Genomic DNA, 26,869 nt, shown 5'->3' on the forward strand with positions numbered 1-26,869 from the left:
TATATGCTGAGGGGAGTGGTGCCGTTTTCTTCTTTCTTTGGATGAGTTTCCATTCTTGGGACTAAGTTTACTGCAGGGAAGTGTCTCTAGAAGGCTGCTATTCTACAAAACTAACATGAAGAAATTAATTATACCAGTAAGCAGAATTCCAACACTTACGCAAGATATGTAGTTTACCTGCGTATAACACCAGCTTTCAGCTATAGGCCCACTGGACATCTCTCCAGGTGGCGGTGGAGTGGCAGCTCTTGACATCCCCACTTTATTGTAGATTTTTACAATATAAAGGCAGCAATTCCACCATCAGTATTCTTTCTATATATAAAAAGGTAAAAGCAAGCAAAAATGAATATAAATTCAAAATACTTAACCAATATGTTAATACTATAAAGAAAACCATCCTGAAAACTGCATTATGTATACAGTACTTGTAAGGAAACAATAGTATAAAAGTGTTTCTAATACATAACCAACCTTTTAAAGAAGATTTCATATAAAAAGTAATGAAGAACAAAGATAATTCTATGAATGGCCAACTGACAAATGTAATGTTTTTATGTTGCGAATAAAGGATAATATCTATCACGTTTTAGTAATGAGAAATCTTGCTGCACTTACTAAAAGCAAAGGGAGATGAATTGGCTACTTTATGATAAGCTTTGTTTCCTCCTATGTTCAGGACACAAGTTACAGATATATATTAGGGCTGGGCGGTTTCGTTTCGTTAATTCGTAATTCGTTAATAATTCGTTATTTTTTTCAATTACAAAACGATAACGAACCATTCTGGAGCAATTTTTTTAAAAAAACGAATTTTTAAACACGTTTTGCAAATGCTTCGTATTTCATTATTGTATTCGTTTCGTTATTGTTCTGAGGTCGTTTCGTTATTATTTCCGCATGTCTGGGGCAAGTTTTTTGTTTAATTAGTGAAAAAAAAATTATAATATCACACCAACAGTCAACAACAGAGGGAGAGGGAAGCTTCAGAAGTTTTTGGAGGTTTTTTAGCATATTTCGCGGTCGCGTCCGCCATTAACGAATCGATTCGTTATTGTTTCGGAAATCGATTCGTTAATGTTTTGTAATTTTTTTCACATTTACGAAATTTCGTAAATACCGAACTTTTTTAAGGGAAAATTTTGTAATTATTTTAAATATCGAAACAAAAAAACCCCCCAAATACAAATCGATTTTAGAAACAAATTTTTCCGTTGTTACCCAGGCCTAATATATATGTGGGTGATGGGGGAATATTAAGGAAACTAAAAGCAATACATGGAAATATTACGAATCTGCATACTTTGTCATCTATATAAATAAAAATGTAATGTTTGTTTGTGAGAGTAACATAACTCAAAAACCACTGGACGAATTGACACCAAATTTGGACACAATACACCTATCAGGCCAACAAGTGACCATCACTCATGAAAACATGGAAAAACAACATATGCGCAAAACCACATATATATACGCAAAGACACATATACACAAATATACACACACACATATAACCCGGTGGCACAGTGGGTTAAAGCGCTGAGCTGCTGAACTTGCTGACCGAAAGATCAGTGGTTTAAATCTGGGGAGTGGGGTGAGCTCCTGCTGTTAGCCCTAGCTTCTGCAAACTTAGCAGTTTGAAAACATGCAAATGTGAGTAGATCAATAGGCACCGATCCAGCAGGAAGGTAACGGCACTCCATGCAGTCATACTGGCCACATGACCTTGGAGGTGTCTATGGACAACGCCGGCTCTTCGGCTTAGAAATGGAGATGAGCACTAGAATCCCAGAGTCGGACATGATTGGACTTAATGTCAGAGAAAAACCTTTACCTATACACACACAAAGCACATATTCACAGACTTGGCCACAGCAACACGTGGCTTGTGGAAGCATATATTTGGAATCTAATTTAGTCTCCTGTGAATGAAAAGTCTTCTTATGTCCCTAAATGAAGGCTTCTAAGATCCAAAAAGGCATTTGAAGTCCAAATAATATTACAAAAATACAGGACACCCTTACTGAATTACCTTTAATTTAATTACAAAATATTTTTTACCAGAAAGTAAACATCGCACAACTAGCTTTTCAATCGCCTGAAACAGGCTGAGTATCTCTTATGCTGAAATCCAAAAAGCAGTCAGTCCTGATAAAGTTTTATATGACCCTGGATATATAGCTACATAAAATAGACATGAAAAGCAAACATTTACTTATAATAAATAGGCATTGGAAAGACTTGCTAAACAGGCTGATTTTCCTTTTTATAAAGTATAGCTGAAGCATCTTCTGCAGAGTCCATTGTACACATTGCACAACAGATTCATGTGAATGTCTAAAACAGCTGCAAGGTGACTTTCAGAGAACTTTCACTGTTGCCTAATTTTTCGAGACTCCTATCACTGAACTAAGGGGGAACTCTATTCGGGGTTAGAAGCCACAGTTTAAGAAACAATGCTCTAAGGTTTTTTAAAAAAGTATGTTGTTTTGGGTTGCTGTGAGTTTTTTGGGCTGTATGGTCATGTCCCAATAGCATTATCTCCTGACGTTTCACCTGCATCTGTGGTCGGCATCTTCAGAGGTCTGTCATTTTTTAATGATTTTTCATTTTCACAAGGTTTTGTGCCTCTTGCAACAGAAAAAATTGGAGAGTTGTATTCCAAAATTGTCTACATGAATACCTGAGACTTTTACTTTCTGGTGGTTCAATGGCTGGACTATATCTACAAAGCATTATGATAGATTTATTTATTTATTTATCGTGTCATCAGCAACCATTGTATTACAATTCTAACAGAGCAAAACAAACACAGAGATTAGAAAGAAAAAGAAAAAAGGAAAAAAAACCACACAGATTTTGCAGATTTGGTATTTGGTTAAATGTCCTTTGACCAGTATCTGGCCACTTGGAGTGCCTCTGGGGTTGCTGCAAGAAGGTCCTCCGTGCATGTGGCAGGGCTCAGGGTGCATTGCAGCAGGTATTATGATAGATGAAGTAACTACAAATGTCAAAAATAAAAGATTTAAATGAAAGCTCTGACAATATGCATCTAAACATATGAAGTTACTTAAAATCCAGTGTGTATCCTGCACTCACTTGCAGCAGATATCAACTGGTATGCAACCAGGGAACAGAACCCTCCTCCACCCCAACATATCCTCAGTATGAATTATAAAGTCCTCAGAAAATTGGCAGCTTCTATTTGCAATGAGTAACTCAAAGCCTCAAGGACTCGAATGGGTCTCAAGTGGTCCCTTTTCTTAATTTTTAAATTTGTGCTAGCATTATTAATGCTTAGCAATCCCATTGTGACATGAATTGTACAAGACTGATGTTTCTCCCCTGAAGATCAAAGACAACATGCACCAGAAGCTCAGAAAAGCACAAGGTAACAGAGAGATTAAGATGAATAACTGTCAAAGTACTTCACAATTGCCTGCTACTGTCAAGTTTTCTTTCATGGTTCACAGGACAGCACAGGGAGACTTTTAAAGATGGATCTGATCTGAGGAGGTATGCAACAGCTGCGTTTCTGATGTTTGCGGTGAACTACATCAATGAATCTACTGCCCTGGGAACAAGAAGCTTGTGAAGTTTGATCAAATGGGCATCTCTAGAAAAGCATGGGTTTAAACATCTCAATGTTCATGATGAAACAGAGAAATATAGGTGGAAGGAAACAGATATGCAGTAATGAGCATAAATCATTACAATGGAACTAGGATAACATAAGAACAAATTGATGTTTTCTGTATTTTGCTAAATACCAGTATCATATATTGTGTTCCTAATTATAACACAGTGATAGAAATATGTAATACAGGGCAGAGAACACTATTTAAATCCTCAGCTTCTTATATTCTGTAGTACTCCAGTTCTAGAGAGCTCTAGCCCACCCAGCAATCTGAGGCAGAAGTGAGAATCACATGGAGAACTCAGATGTTGCTTGATGGCAACTTTTCCATTGCCTCACCATTGTCTACACTGGCCAGAGCTTGGGGTGGGGGGCGCATAATCCCAGCTCTGATTTCTGAAACAGTCTTGAAACTTAGGTATGCCAAATCGTCTTCTTGGGGTGGGGGGTATCTATAATAAAATTCACATATACATGTCATCAGTTTCTCCATCATAAAGACAGATGAACAGACTACTAGAAATCAGGGATTGTATGTTTATAGATGTAATAAACACACATTTCACAGAATGAACAACAAGCACTGGAGGCAAGTACCCGTGAGAAACAAAATGTTTTGTGCCAGGGTCTGCAGCAACTCTCAGCAACTTTCTACCTTTCCACAAGAGATGTTGAGTGAAACGTTTCCCAAAAATGGGAAATTTTCCAAAACAGAACCATTTCCAGTGCTACACTTCTCCATGGAGAAATATGGATATTTATCTATCACTAGCTGTCCCCTGCCACGCGTTGCTGTGGCCCAGTCTTGTGATCTGGAAAATAAAGTAATGTGAAAATGTTGGTTTCTAATATATGTAATTTCTTTAAGCTTGTTGGGTATGCAGTATTTCTTGCTGTTTCTTTGTCAGTGTTGATGTGGAGATTGTCTGATTTGCCTACTCTGGAACATGTCATATATTATTGTCCTTCTTTAGGGATCCTTTTCATATCTATGATACTATGTGTGTGTGTGTGAATCATATATATGGCTGAATGGCTCTTTGTCAGGAGGGCTTTGATTACATTTTCTTGTCCTGGTGAAGGGAGTTGGACTGGATGGCCTTAAATATTTTCTTTTGCTCATGGGGGTTCTGTGTGGGAAGTTTGCCCCAATTCTATCGTTGGTGAGGTTCAGAATGCTCTTTAATTGTAGGTGAACTATAAATCCCAGCAACTACAACTCCCAAATATCAAGATTCTATTTTCTCCAATCTCCACCACTGTTCACATTTAGACATATTGGGCATATGGAGTATTCATGTAGGGTTTGGTCCAGATCCATCATTGTTTGAGTCCACAGTGGTCTCTGGATGTAGTGAACTACAACTCCAAAACCAAAGGACACAGCCCACCTAACCCAGTATTTTCTGTTGGTCATGGGAGAACTGTGTGCCAAGTTTCCTTCCTTCCCCCCTTTTTCTTTACCTCCCTTTCTCTTCTTCCTTCTTTCCTTGTTTCCTTCCTTCCCGTCTTTCCTTCTTTCCTTCCCTCCATTTCTCTACGGGGAAGGGGGGCGGGGCTTGGAGGGGGCGGGGTTTGCAGGGGAAGAAGAAGGAGGGGGAGGAGGGATAGATTTGGACAGGGCAGGAAGGGGCGGGGCTTGGAGGGGGCAGGGCTTGCAGGGGAAGAAGAAGGAGGGGGAGGAGATGAGATTGGGGAAGAAGGAGGAGGAGGTAAGATTGGGGCATGGTGTGGCGTGTGTGTGTGCCGTGGGGGAGTGTGGTAACGTGTTGTGGCGTGTGTGTGTGCCACGGGGGGGAATGTGGTGAGGTGTTGTGGCGTGTGTGTGCCGCGGGGAAGTGAGGTGACGTGTTCGTGCTGGGCGGGTCGAGGGAGGGAGGTGCCGAGGGTGCGTTGGCCGTGTGTGTGTGTGCTGCGGGGGTATGTGGTGAGGTGTTGTGGCGTGTGTATGCCGTGGGGGTGTGTGGTGATGTGTTCGTGCTGGGCGGGGCGAGGGAGGGAGCTGCAGAGGGTGCGTTGGCCGTTCGGCCATGTGCGCACGCGCGCCGGGGACTTTGCGCCATTGCGTATGCTCAGTTGTTTTGTGAGTGTGTTGTTGTGTTGTTTTTCATTTTGATTCAGTTTGTTTGTACCTAGTGGGTTGAGGTATGTGCATGGGAATTTTGGTTAATTTCCGTTGGGTTTTTTTTTGAGTTTTGCTTCTCCGTTCGATGCCACTTTAGATTTATATATATAGATTGACTGAGCTGTTGTTTTGCAATCAATCGTGTTAGATGGTCTAAATATAGGCTACAAAGTTCTAGAAGGCAAGCATTGGCAAGCCCTAGTGCTCAGGAGAAGACTAACAAATGAATACACCAGTACTTCTATTTTAAATAATTTCTTGCTCCTCAATAAGTGACAAGTTCAAGTAGTCAAGATGAATGTGATAACTATAGACTCACATGTATCCTTCAGTGGAATAAAAAGTTCAAATAATAGCACTGATAACATTTTGTCTAGTTTAAATGCAACTGCTAGGAAGCACAGACTGTATGTTAGACTGAAGCTATAGGGTCTTTGGTCCACTTCTTCTCTCTCTTTATGTGATTCTCTCTCTACCTTCCTAGATGTAGGGTCAGTTTAGACCATGATTTCTTAAACTTTTCTACTCAGGACCCCTTTTGGCCCATTAAAATTTTACTTGACCCAGATATATAGGTATAGAAAATGAGTATAAAAATTTAAAATTTACTGATAACAAATCAGCATTTGAAAGGCTTGTGTTTAGCTGATTCTTCTTCTTCTTCTTTTGGTGAAGTACTGCTGCAGTATCTTCTAATGCACTGGCTCTCAACGTGAGGGTCCCCAGGTGTTTTGGCCTACAGCTCCCAGAAATCCCAGCCAGTTTACTAGCTGTTAGGATTTCTGGGATTTGAAGGCCAAAACCTCTGGGGACCCACAGGTTGAAAACCAGTGTTCTAAAGATCCACTGTAAACATTCAACGTTGCTGCTGTCAGATTCATGTAAATGCCTACAACAGCCACTAGGTGGCCTTCAGAAAATATTTACTGTTGTCAAATTTTTTAAGGCAACCTATTTGGAGTTTAAGCACTGGTTATCTTTCTTGGCTAGACTGGAGTTCCTACAATGAAGTTTACTTTTTAGTTCTCTAACTACTTGGTGTATTTTTCTCCTTAAAAGCTATTTCTCTGTACAAAATTACTAAAAAAATATTGTGTAAAATTACTTTCATTTATATAAATATATTTCATTTATATGAAATATAAATGCAGTTCATGGTTAGGCTTGGGTTCCATCTCTGAGCTATCTCATAACGTATGTATATGCAAATACAGATATTCCAAAATCCAAAAAGTAAAATCAAAATTTGTTCCCAAATATTTTTGGTTATGAAATATTCAACTTGTTCTACAGTTATACCCCAGCAAACAAGCAGGTATGTGTTCTTTCAGAAGTAAGCATTTTTCATTAGATACTAGCAGAAATTTGTTATTCTCTTTATATTACCAAACTATTCCAATAAAATAATTTCCACATAAAGCTTTGAATGTGTTTGAACATAATATATAAATGAAATATGCTAAATCAGATACCATTATTTAAAGCAGTTGCAATTTTTGAGTCCTACTAATTCTGGAAAATTCACACCATTTCTCTGCTAAGCAATGTGCTTCAGAGGAAACCCAATCAGAAATCCAGATTTCCTGGAGCAGTCAAAGTTAAGTCCCAGAAGCAGTTGGAGGCCACATTACTATCATGATGCAAAAGGATAAGGAAAGCACTAAAAGCATGAATGTCTCCATTCAGCTAATGCAGATATCTTGAAGTTCTTGAACTAAGATAAGACTAATCTGTAGACTGCAGAAAAGAAAAGATAAGGACTAGTGAGGGCTAAATATGATTTTCGATTAGATTCTCCTGCTTATTAACTTCTGCATATAACTGTCTTAAAAGAGCTGTGAGGGATAGTACATTAATCTACTTCATTTTGCAGCAAATTATCACCGCAATGTGTTTTTTTAAGAATAGGGGAAATAAAAATGGGAAATCAGTTTATGCAAGGATAGTGTAATAAGATGTTGCTACTGTTACGTGTATAGAAAGAAACAATCAGATGGTCCTTGCCTTAAAAATCAATGCAATGTAATTATTTGAGTAGAGAAGGGGAGGAAAAAATAGAGGTGGCTGAATTAGTTATGACATCTCTTCAATTAATGAAATGCAATTATATGGAAAGTATGTTACAACTAAATCTAGAAAATTAATCAATATAAGGCTGAGCTATGTAGTTGTAACTAGGCACAGGATTAGGGTCAGAAACTGCCAGGTATTAGGGACCACAGTTATCCTTTAATAAATCCCAATCCATTTCAGTCCAAGATCCCATTTTTTCCTCGTGGGAAAAATTCCTACATTTATAGTTATTAATAAACCACTTTTCCCCAAAACCACCTAATATGGCATGCATATTTCTAAGCCCTTTTCATTTACTCATGCTAGTGAAATAAGATTAGAAATAGTAACTGGTCCAAGGTCATCTGGTAATCTTCATTACTAAGTGGGAATCCCAGCTTTACAGTGTATCTACACTGTAGAACTAATGCAGTTTGATGCCATTGCAATTGATATCACTCGATGCTTCTCTGCCGAAGAGTGCTAGTGACTCTACAACTCCCATGACTGTAACACATTGAGCCATGGCAGGTAGAGCAGTGAAAAACTCTAGATGTACCCTCTGTCTAATTATTACACTATAAAACTGGTTGTGTCATAGTTTTTAAGATACCTACAACATTGGAATTGATGGCAATTAATGTGTCAGAATTGTATGCATGAAATGAAATCCTCAGAAATAAAACATTTGGGGTTACACACTCCTTGTGTGTACCTATTATCCTTCCTGAAATGGATTTCCTTTTTCCTGTATAGCACTTGGCTATACAAATCTGCATAAAGGTTTTGATTTCTACCATTATGCCATTCACTAAATGAAATGTGACTCTCAAGACATTGCCACAACTAAAAGTAAAGATCAATATAGACTGTGTCATTGGTAGAAATGAATTCTTTCACCAAAACACTTCATTGATCACAATTCCACTCACACTTAAGAAGTTCCTTTTGAAAACTAAATTTTTATGGAATGAAAATTATGAAGAATCATCCATATATCTGAGAGCACACCTTCAATATCAGGAACCGAACTATAAATGTGATCCCGGAGCATCAAAGTGGTGTGTTATCAGCCTGAGCATAAGTCTTGAAATTTTAATCAAAAAAATAAACTCAAAAACCTGGGATGACTTATCTAGGGGGGTCAATATAAGTACTGTACCATAGCTTTTTATTTTAAAAGGAAATCATCTAGTTTGAGTGGAGCGGTGAAAGGCGAGAGCTTTGTCTGTCCCAGGAGAACTTAAAAGAAGAATCAACCTCCTCTACTCTCTCTGCTTCTGGCCTTTATAAATGCACTTTACACTTGAGGTTCTTACTAACTTTGTTCATATCTGCTTTTCCAAGTTCCAGTGTTCTTTTGATTCCCAAGTTCAGGATCAAATGAAAAGTACAACCACACTGTGAACTTATGACTTTAGTGGAAGCATAACTTCCTAAGGTCTTAAGGGCTGTATGTACAGTGGGAGAGGCATCTATCGGTAATCATTTGAAACACTATGCTTCATGCTTTCCAGTGGTAATATGTATGATTCATGGATGGTTCGAGATTGCAGAGATATAGTGATTTCAAATTGGGTCAATCTTTTTGAACCACCCTATAGATTAAGCTTCAATTTGCTTCCCTTATGTAGTCCATTAATGTCAACAATCATTGATTCAGAATCAAAAAAGCTTCCTGAGATGGAAAACAGAAACATTTTTTTCTGAAATTTGTCTAACTGGTTGTGAAGCTCCAGTCGAAGCCAGAGTTGTCAGAAAATCCTAATGACAATGTAACTAAGACAAAAATATACATGTAGGAAAAAAAACCTCAGTCTGTCTCTTAATCAACTCTTCTCTTACCTTTGTTTTTTTAAAAGGATGAGTACATTTCTACTGAAATAGGTTTCAGAAGTAGTGGCATCTGAGTCCACCAAATTTGACTTCAAATTCAGCAGGCTATGTTAGACTTTAATTTGACAACCACTCACCACAAACAGTTAAGGGTCTCTATTGTATATGAGGGTATTTAATTCTACACAATGCTTAGCACAAGTCTCGATCCATCTGTAGTTGCATGGCACAAAATGAATTTATTTTTTAAAAGATATTTAAACCAATGACGGAAGAGCATGATTTCCAACAACCAAAGAACATACCAAAAAACCCAAAGCAGTTGATGAACATCCTTGTTTTAATGCAGAACTCCCATTTATACTTGTAAATATACCTATTTACAAAACAACAGTGCAAATCTGAATCATACCAGCTAACTTCTAAACAAAACACTGGCACTATTTTATTCCAACTTATGTTTTTCTTCGTTACTAACTCTTTATCTCTCTCTGTTTTACATCTTTTCTATCCATAGAGGACACACCTTTAAAAAATGCTCCAAAAAGATCACTTTAATGATGAATAGCAATGCCTGACATTAATATAAGAACTTCCGGTATCTGACATTTTGTCATCTTTCTTTTAATTATACAGTGGAACCTCTACTTAAGAGCATCCTAACTTAAGCGTGTTTTGAGTTAAACACAGCTGCCCCGGTTTTGCTCTAACGTAAGAACAGCATTTTGAGTTAAGAGCTAGAGAAGATGGAATGCTAATGTGAGAGTTCAGGGCGTTAGGGCTATAAGGGAGCAGCCTCCATGCCTTTGTTTTTTCACTTTGTGCTTCCTTGCCACAACGTTGTGCTTCTATCATTTTTAAGTTGATCTTTCTTTTTATATTGTTCCATGTGAATGTGGAGGTCATGCTTGCTGTGACATTGGCCAACATACATTTTTTGTCTCAACTGTGATTCTTTGCCACAACTTTGTGCTTCTATGATTTTAAAGTTGATATTTCTTTTTATTGTTCCATGTGAATATCCATTTATATATTATTTATTATCTACAAAGTACATTTTCTTTTTTAAAAAACACTTAACAAAAATTGAGATGAGGATAGGACTGATTAAGAGCATTTCAATGGGAAATTTGCTTTAAGATAAGAATGTTTTGAGTTAAGTGTTCATTCATGGAATGAATGAAACTCTTAAGTCAAGATATCACTATATCTTCTTTCTTCTTCAGTTTGCTCTGACCCAGCCAGATCCTTGTGAGAAAAAAAAGGTACAAAACTAATGAATTGTCTGGTCCATGACTGCTGAGAAGATGTAAATCTACAGAAAAAGTGTTGTTGTTTTTTTAAAAGACAACAAACTTTCATATTCCATTTAATTACAACAGTATGAAAATAATTAGAAAACGGTTATAAAGGGAACAGTATAGCATGTTAATTAAGAGAATTTTCTACACAAATAGTCACCTAAGCTTGTTTAAACACACACAGGAAGAGTATCTGTTATCTGAAATTTTTGGGACCAGACTTTTTTCTAGACTTTGAATATTTGCATTTGCATATACATGCATAATGACATACCATAGAGTTGAACCCAAGCCTAAATATGAAACTCATTTATGTTTCATATAGATCTTATACATGTAGCCTGAAGATAGTGCTTTACAATATTTTTAATCGCAGAATCATAAAGTTTGAAAATATTAGATCCAGTCCAACTGCCTGACCTGCAGAAATACATGATCAAAGCACTCCTGACATCCAGTCTCTTTTTTAAAATCTCGAGAGAAGAAGACTCCACCACATTACAAGGCAGTTTATTTCACTATCAAACAGCTCTTATCATTAAATTCTTCCTAATGTTTAGACAAGAACATATTTTCTCATAATAGCTTTGTGCATGAAACAAAGTGTGTGTATACTGAACCATAAGAAAGGAAAGGTGTCATAATCTCTGACACCGATAGAGACAAATTTGGATTTTGGAGCATTCTGAATAAGGGATGATCAACTTACAATTTTTTATCTCTTGGTGAAAGAAGAGCAGAGAAGGACCTAACCTAGCATTGTGTGGAGCAGCTCTGTGAGCAGACACAGAAAAGAGTTTCTGCAAGTACTGATCAGAAAGGCATGAACATAGGGTGGGAGAAAAGTTCCCTGGAGGATCTTAAAAAGCAGGGAGGCTCATATAGGGGGACATGGACCTTCAAACATCCTGCATCCAAGGATATATAGATTATGGCCATCACTGGGAAGAAAAACAGGCCAGCAGTCAGTGAGGCTATTTCAACAAGGGAATTTAATATTCCCTATAACCGCACTGGTCAACATTCTGGCAAAAGTGCAGTTTGCAAACAATTTGCAAAAGTAGCCACACATAGGATCTGTTCTGAAATCCAAACAGGGTGCAATCAATGTAAATGCCAATGCCACTATCCCTGAGATCTCTAGGAACAGGTGCAGCTGGTGAAGTAGTTTTACTTGTGATCATGCACTCCACTCCTAACTACTACTGAAAACTGGGCATTGGGATCAAGAATATGTCCAGGAGTACAACCAAGCTATGAACACAAAATTTTGGAGAATACCTTCCAGCACAGGGTGCAGTGCTATGATCTGATTTCCTTTTACAATTAACTATCTTGTCAAGGTGAAGCTTCAAATTATTTAGCCACATCATCAGCATACTGGGGACACCAAACACCAAATAACGTCTCCCAGTAGTCTTCTGACAACTCCCAAGACTCAGGAGAGATTTGGGGTGCATATACACTGCAGAACTGATGCAGTTTGGCACTGTTTCAACTGTAATGGCTGAATGCTGATATAGATGCACCCTTAGAATATTCTTATGCAGCAATGGCTATTGCAGTATTCTGCAGATTAGACTAAAGGAGGCCATGATTTTGGGAGATGTATATTTGAGCAAGATGGTGAAACACCTCTGTAAATCTCTCCAATTACTCTATCAGCAAGCAGAAACGCTTAGACATCATACGCTGAAACCATAATGGAGAACATGTTTGTCACATGATGCCAGATTTGTACTTACTCCACTCCATCCTTAGCACCTGCATTATATTCCGAATCCTAAGATCAGAATCACAATAAAAGTGATTCAGCCATATTTGAATATATGCATGAAAGCTAGAATTCTGCTGCAATGTCTCTATTTCTAGAACTGAATTTATTTTTATAATAGAAGATGTAAATACATTCATTTCTTTATATGTTTGCCCATTTATTGTGAAAACTCTAGTTTGTATAATATGAAATTGTCTTCAAGTTTGACCGGGAGCCAATTTCTCAATTAAGTAAATATGTTTCCAAATTTGTCTTAGTGTATGACCTCTGCATCCAACAAACCTTAGTCTACTGAGCTCTGAAGCTAAATTCTCTATATTTAACTAAAGGAGAAGACCAGGGGCTTCAAAATTAAGAATAGAATATAATTTAGTGCAAGAATCAAGAATATATGCATTCCTGCTTGAGTCACATTACAATTCCCCCCTCATGCAGTATATGGTTGAAAGAAGGGTTTTTATTTTGTTTGCTTTTTTCCAGAATTCCACACATTTGACATTGTATTCCAAATACTGCTTATTAAGCTCCACGTGCACTCTTATGTGTATATTCGGGAAATGTGAAAAGCAGCTAATTATAGGAAGCGAAGTTCAAACAGATTAGCTGCAAGTTTATACATGCAAACTGCCAGCATGTTTATTTTAATTGAAAGAGAGAACAGGGCAACCCTCTGAACCTTGTTTAACTTCTGCTTTAGTAGATCCATTTATGAAAAACAGATAAACAGATCTAGCCTGGACAAGAAACACAATCTTATACATCATACTGTTAACTCAATGCTGACCACAAATGACTTTCAACAGTTAGGCAGCTCACATCTTTCATTAGCTCTCCTCATCCCATGACCTCAGAAGAGGCATTTTGGATATCTAATAGGAGCCAGGAAAAGAGTTTTCCACAAGTCCCCTTTCCCAAGAGTTGACCTGGACCCAGCTCAAAATCTGTTTTTGAAAAATATGAAGGGCAGATATATTAATCACACTCAAGGCCTATGATGACCTGGTGATCTTTCTGAAGTCAAGAGGGCCATATTTCACATTTTAACTGAGTGTAGTTGACATTAGGCTAGCTACAACAATCTTACTTTGATATGACAAAATAGGAAGCTACTTCCCATGATCCCAAATATTAGGATCTAAGACATCACTAGACTATAATCCAACTCCCTTTTCTACTGTATGTCTGTAACTCCCTCATAAAAGACAAAGGGCTATTAATTAGCAATAACAAATATACTGTAGTAAAATGGTAACACAACACATTTTATCACTTCTGAATGAATCATCAGGCTACCTAGACTGATAGAACATAAAATACATTTAGTTTATTTAAATTTATGTTTTTAAAAGCCTTTCCTCAATTTTAATGAAAGCAAATATGCAACAAACTAAACATTTGATGTTTTAAAAGTAAATCGTAAGTATAAAATGAAATGTTTGAAGCCAAAGTCAGTATGTTTCTACTGATCCCCCCAAAATTGCATCTGGTTTCAACTCGACATACTTGCTTATTACTTCAAAATCCAAAGAGCATCAGAATGAGTCTTCCAAATTTCAATTTTCCAACATGTGTGTGCTAATATCTCCACCGAGTCTGTCCAGCTGCCATTTACCTCTCCTGATTTGAGCTACAGAGATACTATAGTAGCTCCAAGCTCAAGGTTAGAAGTAAGCATTTTTGGCCACTGTGTTGCAAAACAATGCAAAGAGATTCAAGGACAGATATTGCTCCCTGCAAAAGAAGCTGCCACAAAATGCCAAAACATGGTTTGGCCACTGATGTTCAAAACTCAGATCTACACATTGCCCTACTGTCCCCTTCCCACAGTAGATAATTCATAGTCTTGCCTAACTATGTTGTCTACTCTTGCTTTCTAGCCTTCACCTTCACTTTAAATCAAAATTAAATTCAACATTATACAAGTATATCTGCTTATGAAATGGGAGTTTCCCTGTCTCTCTTTCCCTTACAAACTCTTGCCTTCAGCAACCCTCAAATCTTCTTAAGGTCTAGCAACTCTTTAGGGACTACAGGGCAGGTTGTTGATCCCCAGTTAGATAAAGCCACTTCAATCTGAGTTTTAACTTTCCAAAACATTGCCAAATAGCCAAGCAAAACAAAAAACAAAAAAATACTTTTAAGTATTTTCTTTTTAAAAAACCCTAAGTGATAATATGATAAATCAGTTTACAAATTGCACAGTACACATATCAAAGGGCTCCTACTGCTTTCAAATTCATATTGAGTCTAACCTGGATCAAATCTGACTTTGCATTATAAAACAGTTTAAATGGCCTAGGAAGTTACATTGATAAGTGCAAACTTGAGAAAAGTTTCCGTGCTTATGCTTAGATAAACCTGTAATTACCTAAAAGAAAGAAAGAAACCTTGCATATGAGATATGGCTATACAAAGCAAGGATATGAGCCTCCAACACATTATGAGACCTATGGGAATGATCTTGCTCTCAAATCTACTGGGCTTAGCGTCTATAGTAGTATGCTTATATAATTCCTTCTAAATGAGTATCACTATTTCAATTCTTCCAAGTTTTTTTAAAAAAATAGTAAATGTTTAGGCTACTAATAATTGTTAGTATTGATCTTTCTTAAAAACTCATTTCGTTTTCAGTTTCAAAAGTGTTATTGGAATGCTCCGTTAATCAATTGTTGAATTATATTTAAATCTTGCCTCTTCTAAGCTAAGTCTAACAATTAATAAAGCATCCTAGACAAGTACCCTACAAAAAGAGGTGGCAATTGGCAACAACTTCATAACTGCAGAGCCAGTTGCAAATGAACTAGGCAGTCTTAAAACCTACCATTTTTTTTTTCAGGGCATTTTTTTTTCATCCTAAACACCAAGCACTTCCCTTTTCATGTTGGGAGGATATACACTTTCTCCCCATGACGTAGCGTGAGGCAGTGCAATTCAAAATAGTTGACATGTATTGATAGTATTAATTAGAAGTTAATTAATGACAACAAGAGATCCAGGCCTTCCTGCTAAAGAGGAGGAGACACGTAATTTGGAGTAAACAGAATGAGTCACTGACTACAGTGTGACTGCAGCAGTGCAAACAGCAATAGCAGTACACGAGCAATTCATTTCCTGTGTAGGAAAGGAAGGTCATAACCTACTAATTTAGGACAAATAGGCCAGCATACTGGTTCCAAACAAGTAACAATGAACTACTATACAAGTAATGTGCCTTCATTTAGGACTGGGTGGGTCTGGTAGTCCTTATTTGACTATCAAACTGCTCACAAATATGTGGTCCACACTGAATCTCAAGTTCAATACATATCAATGCAATTCCTTTTCTCATTCCTCAGAGAGGTACAAAGCAAACACAATTACTGGTTTCGAAAAGGAAAGTATGGTATTTGTGTACAACTTGCTCCTCAGGAATCTGAAAGACAACTTTTCACCCCTTTATATTTTCATTACTAACCACTAACCTTCCCTAACATGTGAACTCAAACAACAAACTACAGTCCCAACCTGACCTATTGCCAGCCTGCAACTATCTTAAGGTCACCAACAAGAACCATGACTGAATATGACCTCAAGAAGCTTACTGTGCTTAAGCATTTATGTTCAAAGTTCACTGCTGTAACATAAAAATACCACTTTAAATGGTATTTAAGAGAAATATATATAGACATATATAGAAAACTATGACATGCATGGAGAGAGCGAGCATGGTACTGTACAGTGATTTGATTGTTGGTCTAAAGCTGCATCTACACTGTAGAATTAATGCAGTTTGACACTACTTTAACTGTCATGGCTATGAAATCATAGGTGTTGTAGTTTGGTGCAGTGCCAGCACCTTTTGACAGAAAAAGCTAAAGACCTCATAAAACTACCGCTCCCATGATTCCACAGAATTGAGCCACAGGAGTTAAAGTGGGGTCAAACTGCACCAATTCTACAGTGTAGATGCACCCTAAGACTGAATTGCTGCCCTGCCATAAAAACTCACCAGGCAATTTTGAGTATGCTCTACTCTCTTAGCCAAAGAGGAAGGCAATTGCAAACCTGCTCCAAATATTGTTTCAAGAAATCCTATAATAAGGTTGCTCAAGGGGTACCACAAATTGGAGCCAACTAGAAAACATGGCATCAATAATGGCGCATATTGGTCAAGTTCCAGTATGATCACTAGTGAAAAATGCATCTCTTTTGTTGGTCTTCACCCCTGCATGCAACTTCAGGTGATGGCACCCAGGCATAACCCCACAGCCAGTCAGGGGGCACTAAAACTAGCCCAGGTACAATTCAATTGCAGTTTTATAGCCAAGAGAAAGAAAGGACTGTCATTCTTCTGTACTTCCTTCACTAGTAAGCTGGAGCAAGGGAGGATGACAGCTTCTTCTTTTTCTAGTTGCAAAACTACACTCATAATGTGCACAGGCTCTTTGCCTTCACTAGCTACTACTGACTGGCCATGGAGGGGTGAATTCAATTGAAGTTGTACACGGAGGAGGATATTGTACAGGTAGATCTTAAAAGTACATACATTGGAGTAATGGGAGCTGATCCCAATGTATGCCACCAAGAGGATTTTAGCCACCAATAACAACTTCTTAGAAGAAATTGCTTAAGTATTCCTCCAGGAGATGGCAGAAAACTTTTGGCTTGTTCAATGTATGGTCGAAGGCTTGTTGTAGTATTAGATTTATATAGTGAGATCAATGTAGAACTATAACATTGATCCATGGCAGTTAATGTGGTGCCAAACTGCTCTAATTCCGCAGTGTGTATACAGACCAAAAGTCTCTGGGTGCAACTTCACTGTGGAATCAAAGTAGTTCTATACTACTTTGATTGCCATGCCTCTGTACTATGGAATCCTGGGGTTTGGAGTTTGGTGAGGCACCAGGACTATCTGGCAGAGAAGGCTAAAGACATTGTAAAACTAGAACTCCTCAGGTCCAATGACAGTTTAACTGTATTAATTCCACAGTGCATCACAACTGCAGGCAAGGCAACCAAATCTTTTTAGCTTATTCTCACTGTTAGTTGATTTAGAATCTAGCCAACAATTTACAGCCAAACAATAGATACGGGATGGACAGAATAATAATGTAAAGTATTAGAAATATAGTCATTTCAGGTTTCTCAGACACACTTATTTACAATAGTCATTGAATAGTTTACTGAAGAGGAAGGGAGATATGTGAATATCTGTTAAACAAGAACTGCAGCTTCAGGAAAAGGAAAGGAAGTTGGCTGCCTGTTCTCCAAAATGCACCAAGAATATGTTTGCCTGACAGCAAAAATATGGAGACAAGAGCAATCACTGCCGCAATACCTTTTGTCAGTCAGAAATAAAGAAAGCAACAGATGGGCAATATGTGCACAAGGTTCACACAAAAGCAACTTCTCAATGAAAGAATGAAGGTTGCTTTGTTGCCATGACACAAAGGCAGGGACTCCCCTGCCACCAAGGCACCATTAACTGCCAATGTATTTCATTTGCAAAAACTGTTGTCACCAGGGAGAAACAATTGAAATGTTGCTGCCCGTGTTGTAGAAGAACTAAAATTCTGTTAAAGTCAGCTGGGCATAAATATTCAGTTCTGGAAGATGGTGAAGTCATAGGCAAGGAATGCTATCAGTAGCAATGAAGACTGCTTTTGTGTGCTTTTGGAAAAGCCTCCACATCATCACTATTATGTTGAAAAAGTTTGGCTTATGTGCATCATTATTATATGTAAAAAAAAAAAATCATGCTCAGACTAATATTTCTTTCACAACTGCATTTGCAGACCAGAAAATTGTGACATGTCATTCCAGTCTAGTCTCTACTTCATATATATCCTGCTATTAGGAGAATAGCAGGATATATATAAAGTAAATAAACAAAATTTTACTTCTAAGTCCCTGATTGTCTAGGAAAGACCACACTGGGCCTTCAAACTTCAAAGGATCATTATTTCAATCTCAAGAGTTGTCACTCCTCCTCCTCATATGTTTTGTTTAACATGAAGCCCAGGTATATCAATAGCACTGCCAACACACATTTTGGTGCCTCAGCAGGTTATACTGCTGATTACAAAAATGGCACCAGTTTCTGCCTATCAGCTCTAGTTTTTGAGATATAGAACATATGCCATCTACCAGTTTCCATTTGCTCATCCTTGAAAATCATAACCATATCTAAGAAAGAAATATTTTTGAATGTATTTTTAATTCTGTTTAAATGCCATTTTAATTGTATACTGTTAGGCATCAAATTGCTGCCTGGTTGGAAGCCACCTTGAGTCACCTTCGGGTTTAAGAAAGATGGGATATAAATATTGTAAATAAATAAGTAAGAAAGAAGGGCTGATGCAGTCTATCCAATGCACTTTTCAGAATCAGGAACAGGCCTAGAAACCAATACACCAAGATTTTTTTTTTCTGGGTTGTGTAATCATTTTTTAGTCCCATTACTACAGGAGCAATTTCATGGTAGCTTTTTATTTATTTATTTATTCATTTACTTCCATCTCTGAAGCCAAGAAAGAACAGTGGATAAAGCTGATAACAGAAGTCGATATGAGCAGTCAGTAGGCGTGGAGACTATTAAGACAGTTGAGCAATGATCCCTCATAAACTAATACCCATGCCAACATAAAGGCAGATCAGATAACGCATCAACTTCTGAGGAATGGGAAACCCAACCTTGCCACCAAACTAGGAAGCAAACCAATAATCAGACAACCCAGATAATGCGAACAACTTCATGAACCTTTTACATCTACTGAACTGGAATTGATTCTTAATAAATCTAAAAATGGCAAAACATCTGGCCTAGACGATCTACAGATGGAAAAAATTAAGAACTTTGGCCCAAAAGCAAGGTGCTGACTGCTGAAATTGCTAAACAACTTCATTGCATCCTGTCAGATCCATAAAACCTGGAGGAAAGTAAGAGTTGTAGCCATTTGAAACCAGGCAGACAGTAATGATCCAAAAAGCTATAGACAAATATCTTTGTTATGCCATCTTTACAAAGTTCTGAAGAGACTTATTTTGCATAGAATTATGGAAAAATAGACCCATGTATGATTCCACAGCAAGCTGGTTTCACGAAAGGCAAAAGCTGCACTTGATAGCAGCTACTACCCAGACATTAATGATGAATTTTAACTTGCACCTTATGTTTAATTTCCGCTTTGTGTATTTTAATATGTATTTTGAGGAAATATGTTTTAATATGTATATTTTAAAGTATGCTTTTAGGAGAATGTGTGTTTTAGTAATGTTGGAACTCGCCTTGAACAGTTAGGAGAGGCAGGCAAGAAATATTATTATTATTATTATTATTATTATTATTACTGTTTCTAATCGATACCTTTGACTTGGATTTTGGTGCATTTTTCTAAGAGGGGAGGTTAGTACAAGAAAAGGACCTGGAAATTAAGGGTGTGTCTGTACTGTAGAAAGAGTGCATTTTGACACTACTTTAACTGCAATAGCTTAGTAATAATAATAATAATAATAATAATAATAATAATTTTATTTCTTACCCGCCACTCCTTTCTTGAGGCGGGTTATGGAATAATCAAAACACATAAACATTGTAAAAATACCACAATTACACATATTAAATTTTATTTCTATAAAAGATACGTTCGGCTCAATACTATAGAATCATGGGAGTTGCAGTTTTACAAGGGCTTAATCCTTCTATGCCCAACAGTGCTAGTGCCTTATCAAAGTATAATTTACAGCAGTGGTTCTCAACCTGTGGGTCTCAAAGTGACTTTTTTTGATCTACAATTCCCAGAAATCCCAGCCAATATACCAGCTGTTAGGATTCCTGGGAATTGAAGGCCAAAACTTCTGGAGATCCACTGACTTACAGGATTCCATAACATTGAGCCCATGAACAGACTGCGCTCTGGCACCACGAGATGCAGAGCCAATCTTAGGAAATGGGGCCACAAAGTGGAATCCACAACATGCGAGTGCGGAGAAGAACAAACCACTGACCACCTGCTGCAATGCACCCTGAGCCCTGCCACATGCAACATGGAGAACCTTCTTGCAGCAACACCAGAGGCATTCCAAGTGGCCAGATACTGGTCAAAGGACATTTAACCAACTACCAAATTTGCAAAATCTGTGTTTTTTTTTCTTTTTCTTTTTAATCTGTGTGTTTGTTTTGCTCTGTTAGAATTGTAATACAATGGTTGCTGATGACACGATAAATAAATAGCCCATGGCAGTTAAAGTGGTGTCAAACTTTCTACAGTATAGATGCACCCTTTTGCCATTTGTCCGATGAGTTTCATTCTAAAGAGATTTCAAGGATTTTACACTGTTGTTCCTTTTAAAAAGACATTAGAAACAAAATGTTCTCCTCCAAAATATTTCATTTGAGCATAAAATAAAAAGTAAGAAAATAAAAGGGAAGAGATGCAAATACATTATAACTGGTCATTCGTATCTATGGATTCTTTATTCACAAATTAAACCATCCATGTCTTGAAAATATTTCCCTACCAAAAAACAAATTTTGATATTCCCTTTTTCCATAAGAGATGTTATTTTACTATGTCACTGTATATACTGGGGCTTGAGAATACATGGATTTTGGTATCATTGGAAGGGCCCTGGAAACAATCCCCAGTGGAGATACCAAGGCCTATTGTATTTCACTGTAATCAATGCACATTTAAGAAAGAAAGAAAGAAAGAAAGAAAGAAAGAAAGAAAGAAAGAAAGCAAGCATCAAGAGTTTTTCTAACAACACACATCCAGGAAAAAATGGTTAAGCACAAAGCATCCCAGGCTGGCCTTTCCCTTTGTCAAAAGAAAGGCTTTTCCTTTTGGCCTTTCTCTTGACAAAAAGGCCCTGCTCAAAAAACATGGACTCAAAATTGGCACAAAATTCCCAATTCTGATTTTTTTTTAGGATGGCAGATTTAGGGAAATGGGAAGATTTAGGGAAATGTGAAGGAGAAGGAGAGGAAGAAGTAGGGCGCCAAATCTCACCCTGTGAAAGAAGAGAGAGATGCAGACAAGAGGGGACTCAGCTTGGCTTCCAGATTGACAATAATTCAATGCCACATTGAAACATAAAAGCATACATACAACACATTAAAATCAGAGAAGAAATCCTATAAATACAGTTATTAACTGTTCAAAAGATAACACCTCATCCTGCAATCATAGTCCAAGCTCATTTGTGTATATTACACTATGGTTGCACTACATTATACAAAAGAGAAATGCTATGGAAACGTTGGGATTTGTAGTTCGAGGAAGCACGAGCCCTCTTTGGTAGAGAAAGTGAAAGTTGTCAAATTACAACTCCCATGATTCCACAGCCTTGAGCCATGGCAGCTAAAGCGGCCTAAGGAAAAGGTTTGCCCTGACATTAAGTCTAGTCGTGTCCGACCTTGAAAGGTGGTGTTCATCCCCATTTCTAAGCTGAAGAGCCGGCGTCATCCGTTGGCCCCTCCAAGATCATGTGGCCAGCATGACTGCAGAATGCCGTTACCTTCCTGCTGGAGCTGTACCTATTGATCTACTCACAGTTGCATGTTTTCGAACTGCCAGGTTGGCAGAAGCTGGGCCTAACAGCAGGAGTCCCTGGATTTGAACTGCCAACCTTTCAGTCAGGAAGTTCAGCAGCTCTGCGGTTTAACCCGCTGCGCTATCAGGGAGCCTCCGGTGGCACAATGGGTTAAACGCTTGTACCGACAGGACTGCAGACCAATAGGTCATAGGTTCGAGCGTGGGTGAGCTTCCTCTATCAGGGGATATAAGAGAAGCCTCCCACAAGGATGGTAAAACATCAAATAACCAGGTGTCCCCTGAGCAATGTCCTTGCAGACGGCCAATTCTCTCACACCAGAAACAACTTGCAGTTTCTCAAATCACTCCTGACACGAAAAAAACGGAAAACAAAACAGGGGCTCCAAGTATAGTGCATATACAGGAATTCAAATGCTAGAATAGACAATTATGAATAAAATAATTAATTATAACAAAAATAAGGACCACAGATGGGTTAGGTAAAGGCAAAGGTTCCCCCCTGACATTTAGTTTAGTTGTGTCTGACTCTGGGGGGGGGGGGGGGTGTGCTCTTCTCCATTTCTAAGCGGAAGAGCTGGTGTTGTCTGTAGACACTTCCTAGGTCATGTAGCCTGCATGACTGAATGGAGCGCTGTTACCTTCCAGTGGTCCCAATTGATCTACTCACATTTTTTGCATATTTTCGAACTGCTAGGTTGACAGAAGCTGGGCCTAACAGTGGGAGCTCATCCCATCCTGCGGATTGCAACCGCCAACCTTCTGGTATGAGAGAGTTGGCCGTCTGCAAGAACGTTGCCCAGGGAATGCCTAAATGATTTACCATCCTGTGGGAGGCTTCTCTTATGTCCCCGCATGGGAAGCTGGAGCTGACAGACGGGAGCTCACCCCGCTCCCCGGATCCGAACCGCCAACCATTTGGTCAGTAAGTTCAGCAGCTCAGCGGTTTAACCCGCTGTGCCACCGGAGGCCTGGACTGCATTAATTCAGCAGTGTTCAGCATTCACCCAATGGGCTGGCCCTGCGCAAGTCACACTCTCTCAGCCTCGGAGGAGCACATATATCTGAACAGGAGGATTGCCATAGATGGGGGGGGGGGGGGGAACCAAGAATATTATAATATTATATTTTAGCAGCAGCAATAGTACATTTAACAGGGGCAGTTGGTCACAGCCAATGAGCAGGCACCCCACAGAGACATTGCACCGAGCCGTAAGAGGCATGGTCACGTACCAGAGCTGGGCACCGGCGGGGGGGCTGGGCCAGCCTCATCCTTGACTTTAAAAGGAGGAGGGGGGGCTTTGTGGGCGCCCCTAGGCGGTGGGGAGAGGAGAGGGGCACTGAGGCGGGACGATCGCGCCTCGGCAGCGGAGCCGCATTGCTTCCCCTCAACGCCGCCGATGCCGGGGAGGAAAAGGCGAGGAAGGATTCCACCGGGTCTCCCTTCGAGTTCTCCGGTGCCAGGCCCCTCGCGGCTCCCGTAGGCAAGCAAGCCGTGGAAACTGGGGGCAGCTGCTTGTTGCTGTTACCGCTGCTGCTGCTGCCGCCGCCGCTTCCTCATTTCCGGGAGCGACGTCACGCTCCTCCGCCGCCCTCAGTGATGGCGTGTCCAGCGGGGAGGGGGAAGAGGAGGAGGCTTGCTCTGGCCTTTAGGCAGCGCTAGATGTTATTGGAGCTGCCTGCCACGACTTTGCCGCGCGGGGTTCTGGGATTGGTAGTTTAATGTAGAGGAATTTTGAGTCTCAGCTAACGAGTGCTCGGGCCTCGCTGAACTACAAGCCCCAGGATGCCAGTGAAAGGGGACCACACCATGGCAGTTTAGGCCATTGGTCCTCAAACATTTTGAACAGAGGGCCAGGTCACAGTCCCTCAAACTGTTGGAGGGCCAGATTATAATTTGAAAAAAAAACAAACATGAATGAATTCCTATGCACACTCCACATATCTTATTTGTCGTGCAAAAAAACACTTAAAAACAATACAATAACTAAAATGAAGAACAATTTAAACAAATATAAACTATTAGTATTTCAATGGGAAGTGTGGGCCTGCTTTTGACCGATGAGATAGGATTGTTGCTGCTGTTGTGTGCTTTCAAGTCGTTTCAGACTTAGGTTGACCCTGAGTGAGGGCCGGGTAAATGACCTTGGAGGGCCATATCCGGCCCTCGGGCCTTAGTTTGAGGACCCCTGGTTTAGGCTGTCAGGACAAGTCTTTCACTCCTAGGGAATTTAGCTCAGGCATGGGCAAACTTCGGCCCTCCAGGTGTTTTGGACTTCAATTCCCACAATTCCTAACAGCCAGTAGTCCTGGGAGTTGCATTTTTCCAAAGTTTTGAGCCTTCTCTACATTTGATCCCATAGCATTGAGGCATGTAGTGTCAAACTACATTAATAATAATAATTATGTATTTGGTTTTTTATGCTTATTTCTGTTTTATTTTATAGATGGTTTTATGAGTTATATACGTTGATTGTTTTGGACTTGTATTTCTTTTAATATGTTGTCAGCCGCTTTGGGTCCCATTGTGGGAGAAAAGCAGGATACAAGTAAAGATTTATTACTACTATTTTTGTGTCAGGAACAACTTTGAAAACTGCAAGTCACTTTGTGTGTGAGAGAGTTCGCCGTCTGCAAGGACATTGTCCAGGGAATGCCCTGATGTTTTACCATCCTATGGGAGGCTTCTCTTATGTCCCTGCATGGGAAGCTGGAGCTGACAGATGGGAGCTCACCCCACACCCCGGATTCAAACTGGCAACCTTTTGGTTAACAGTCCTGCCAGCACAAGGGTTTAACCTGTTGCGCCACTGGGGGCTCCATTATATTATCATAATAAAGCTTTATTTATATCCCACCCCCTCTCCCCAAGGGGACTTGGAGTAGCTTAGTGTCAAACTGCATCAGTTCCACATTGGAACTATCATACTATCAAAGAAAAAGTGTTTTTTCCTAGAAGGCAAAAGTGAAGGGCAGCATTATCCCTTACCCAAAATGTTTTGGATTTCAGATTATATATATATAATTTTTAAAAATCTGAAATCCAAAATATTTTGGGTAAGGGATAATGCCACCCTTCACTTTATTTATTACTAGATTGGAGACCCGGCGATGCCTGGGTTATTTGAAAAAGGCAATGCTTGTTTGGGGAAGGTTTCGTAATGTGTAACGCTTTATTAGAAAATATGTAAGCATGTGGGTGAACTGCAATTTCCAAAAATTGTGAGTCAGTCACTCCCAAATCCCAGCCATATTGGCCATGTTGGGTTTGTGTGGCAAGATTCGTTGTCAGATGGGTTTAGGGTGAACTATAAGTCCCGGGTTCCAAGGTCAGCCCCCCCCCCCCATACCCCTCTACTATGTTCAATTGGTCACCAGGGTTCTGTGTGCCAAGTTTGGTCCAGATCCGTATCCTATTTAGTCTGCCTCGGCTTCCTTGGGTGAATATATGCCAGGGGTCCTCAAACTTTTTAAACCGGGGGCTAGTTCACTGTCCCTCAGACCGTTGGAGGGCCGGACTATAGTTTTTTTTTTTAAAAAAAAAATCAATAAAAAATTCCTATGCACATTGCACATATCTTATTTTGCTGTGATGAAGGGCCCTTAGAGGGGGTTCTTTCTAGCCCTCTTTAGGCAGTAATTCCAGGAGCAGAGAATGGGAAATCTTCCTATTTCTAGTCTGAACAAAATCTGGCTACCAGTATTAAAAAAAACTCTTAAAATTATAACTGTAAATATAACTGTAAACACTCAAACACAGGGGAACTCCAGACAAGAAACAATCAGGGCCAGCTAATCACCCTAAAAACTGTCATGCTATGAAATGGTAATCTAGGTGGCCAATTGTAACATTCATACCTACCTCCAACAGACAAGAGTTCTTTCTCCCACCCTGGATCTTCCACAATTTTCCTAGTTAAAGGTTTTCCTCTGACATGAAGTCCAGTCATGTCTGACTCTGGAGTGTGGTGCTCATCTGCATCTCTAAGTCGAAGAGCCGCCGTTGTCCGTAGACACCTCCAAGGTCATGTGGCCGGCATGACTGCATGGAGTGCCAGGGCAGCCTGCCAAGGGAGGAGCAGCGAGTAGGCTGCTGTGTGTCAGCTGTGTGCCAGCTGTGCCATACCTTGAGACACCTGATTTGGCCATGGTAGTCCACACCTTAGTCACATCCTGTTTGGACTACTGTAATGTCCTCTATGTGGGGCTGCCTTTGAGGATAGTTCAGAAACTGCAATTAGTGTAGAAATCGGCAGCTAAATTGCTAACTGGAGCGCTGTATCTTGAGGTAATAATTCCCATGCTGCGACAGCTCCACTGGTTGCTGGTCCGTTTTGGGCCTAAATACAAAGTGCTGGTTTTTACCTATAAAGCCCTAAGCGGTTTGGGTCCAGGCTATTTGTCTCATCACATCTCCCTGTATGGACTACTACGTGCACTGCCATCTACAGAGTCTGAAATATATTGAAAAATGTAGCCAGCAACCTAGCAATTTCCAATTGTCTAAAAAAGTAACCTTCCATGAATTTCATTGGAATTGTGCTTCACCACATGTTGGACTCCAGGGAACAATGCCCTACATCACCATAATCTCCTAAAATG

General features: G+C 39.3%; 1 protein-coding gene across 2 annotated transcripts in view; it reads right to left on the reverse strand.

The window, feature by feature from the left end:
- Positions 1 to 23,861, reverse strand: part of SPOPL (speckle type BTB/POZ protein like) — a 39,701-nt gene extending 15,840 nt beyond the window's left edge. The window contains exons 1-2 of one of the 2 annotated variants that reach the window (XM_060776131.2): positions 23,501 to 23,861; positions 160 to 315 (exon numbers count right to left, since the gene is read on the reverse strand). In XM_060776131.2, the coding sequence (XP_060632114.1) occupies positions 160 to 255 (96 nt within the window). In that variant the 5' untranslated portion in view covers positions 256 to 315; positions 23,501 to 23,861. The remainder of the gene's footprint in view (positions 1 to 159; positions 316 to 23,500) is intronic. The other variant, XM_060776137.2, reaches the window with a different exon arrangement.
- Positions 23,862 to 26,869: the final 3,008 nt, after the last annotated feature.

The sequence above is a fragment of the Anolis sagrei genome, chromosome 1 (assembly GCF_037176765.1).
Source record: "Anolis sagrei isolate rAnoSag1 chromosome 1, rAnoSag1.mat, whole genome shotgun sequence".
Classification (NCBI taxonomy): Eukaryota; Metazoa; Chordata; class Lepidosauria; order Squamata; family Dactyloidae; genus Anolis; species Anolis sagrei.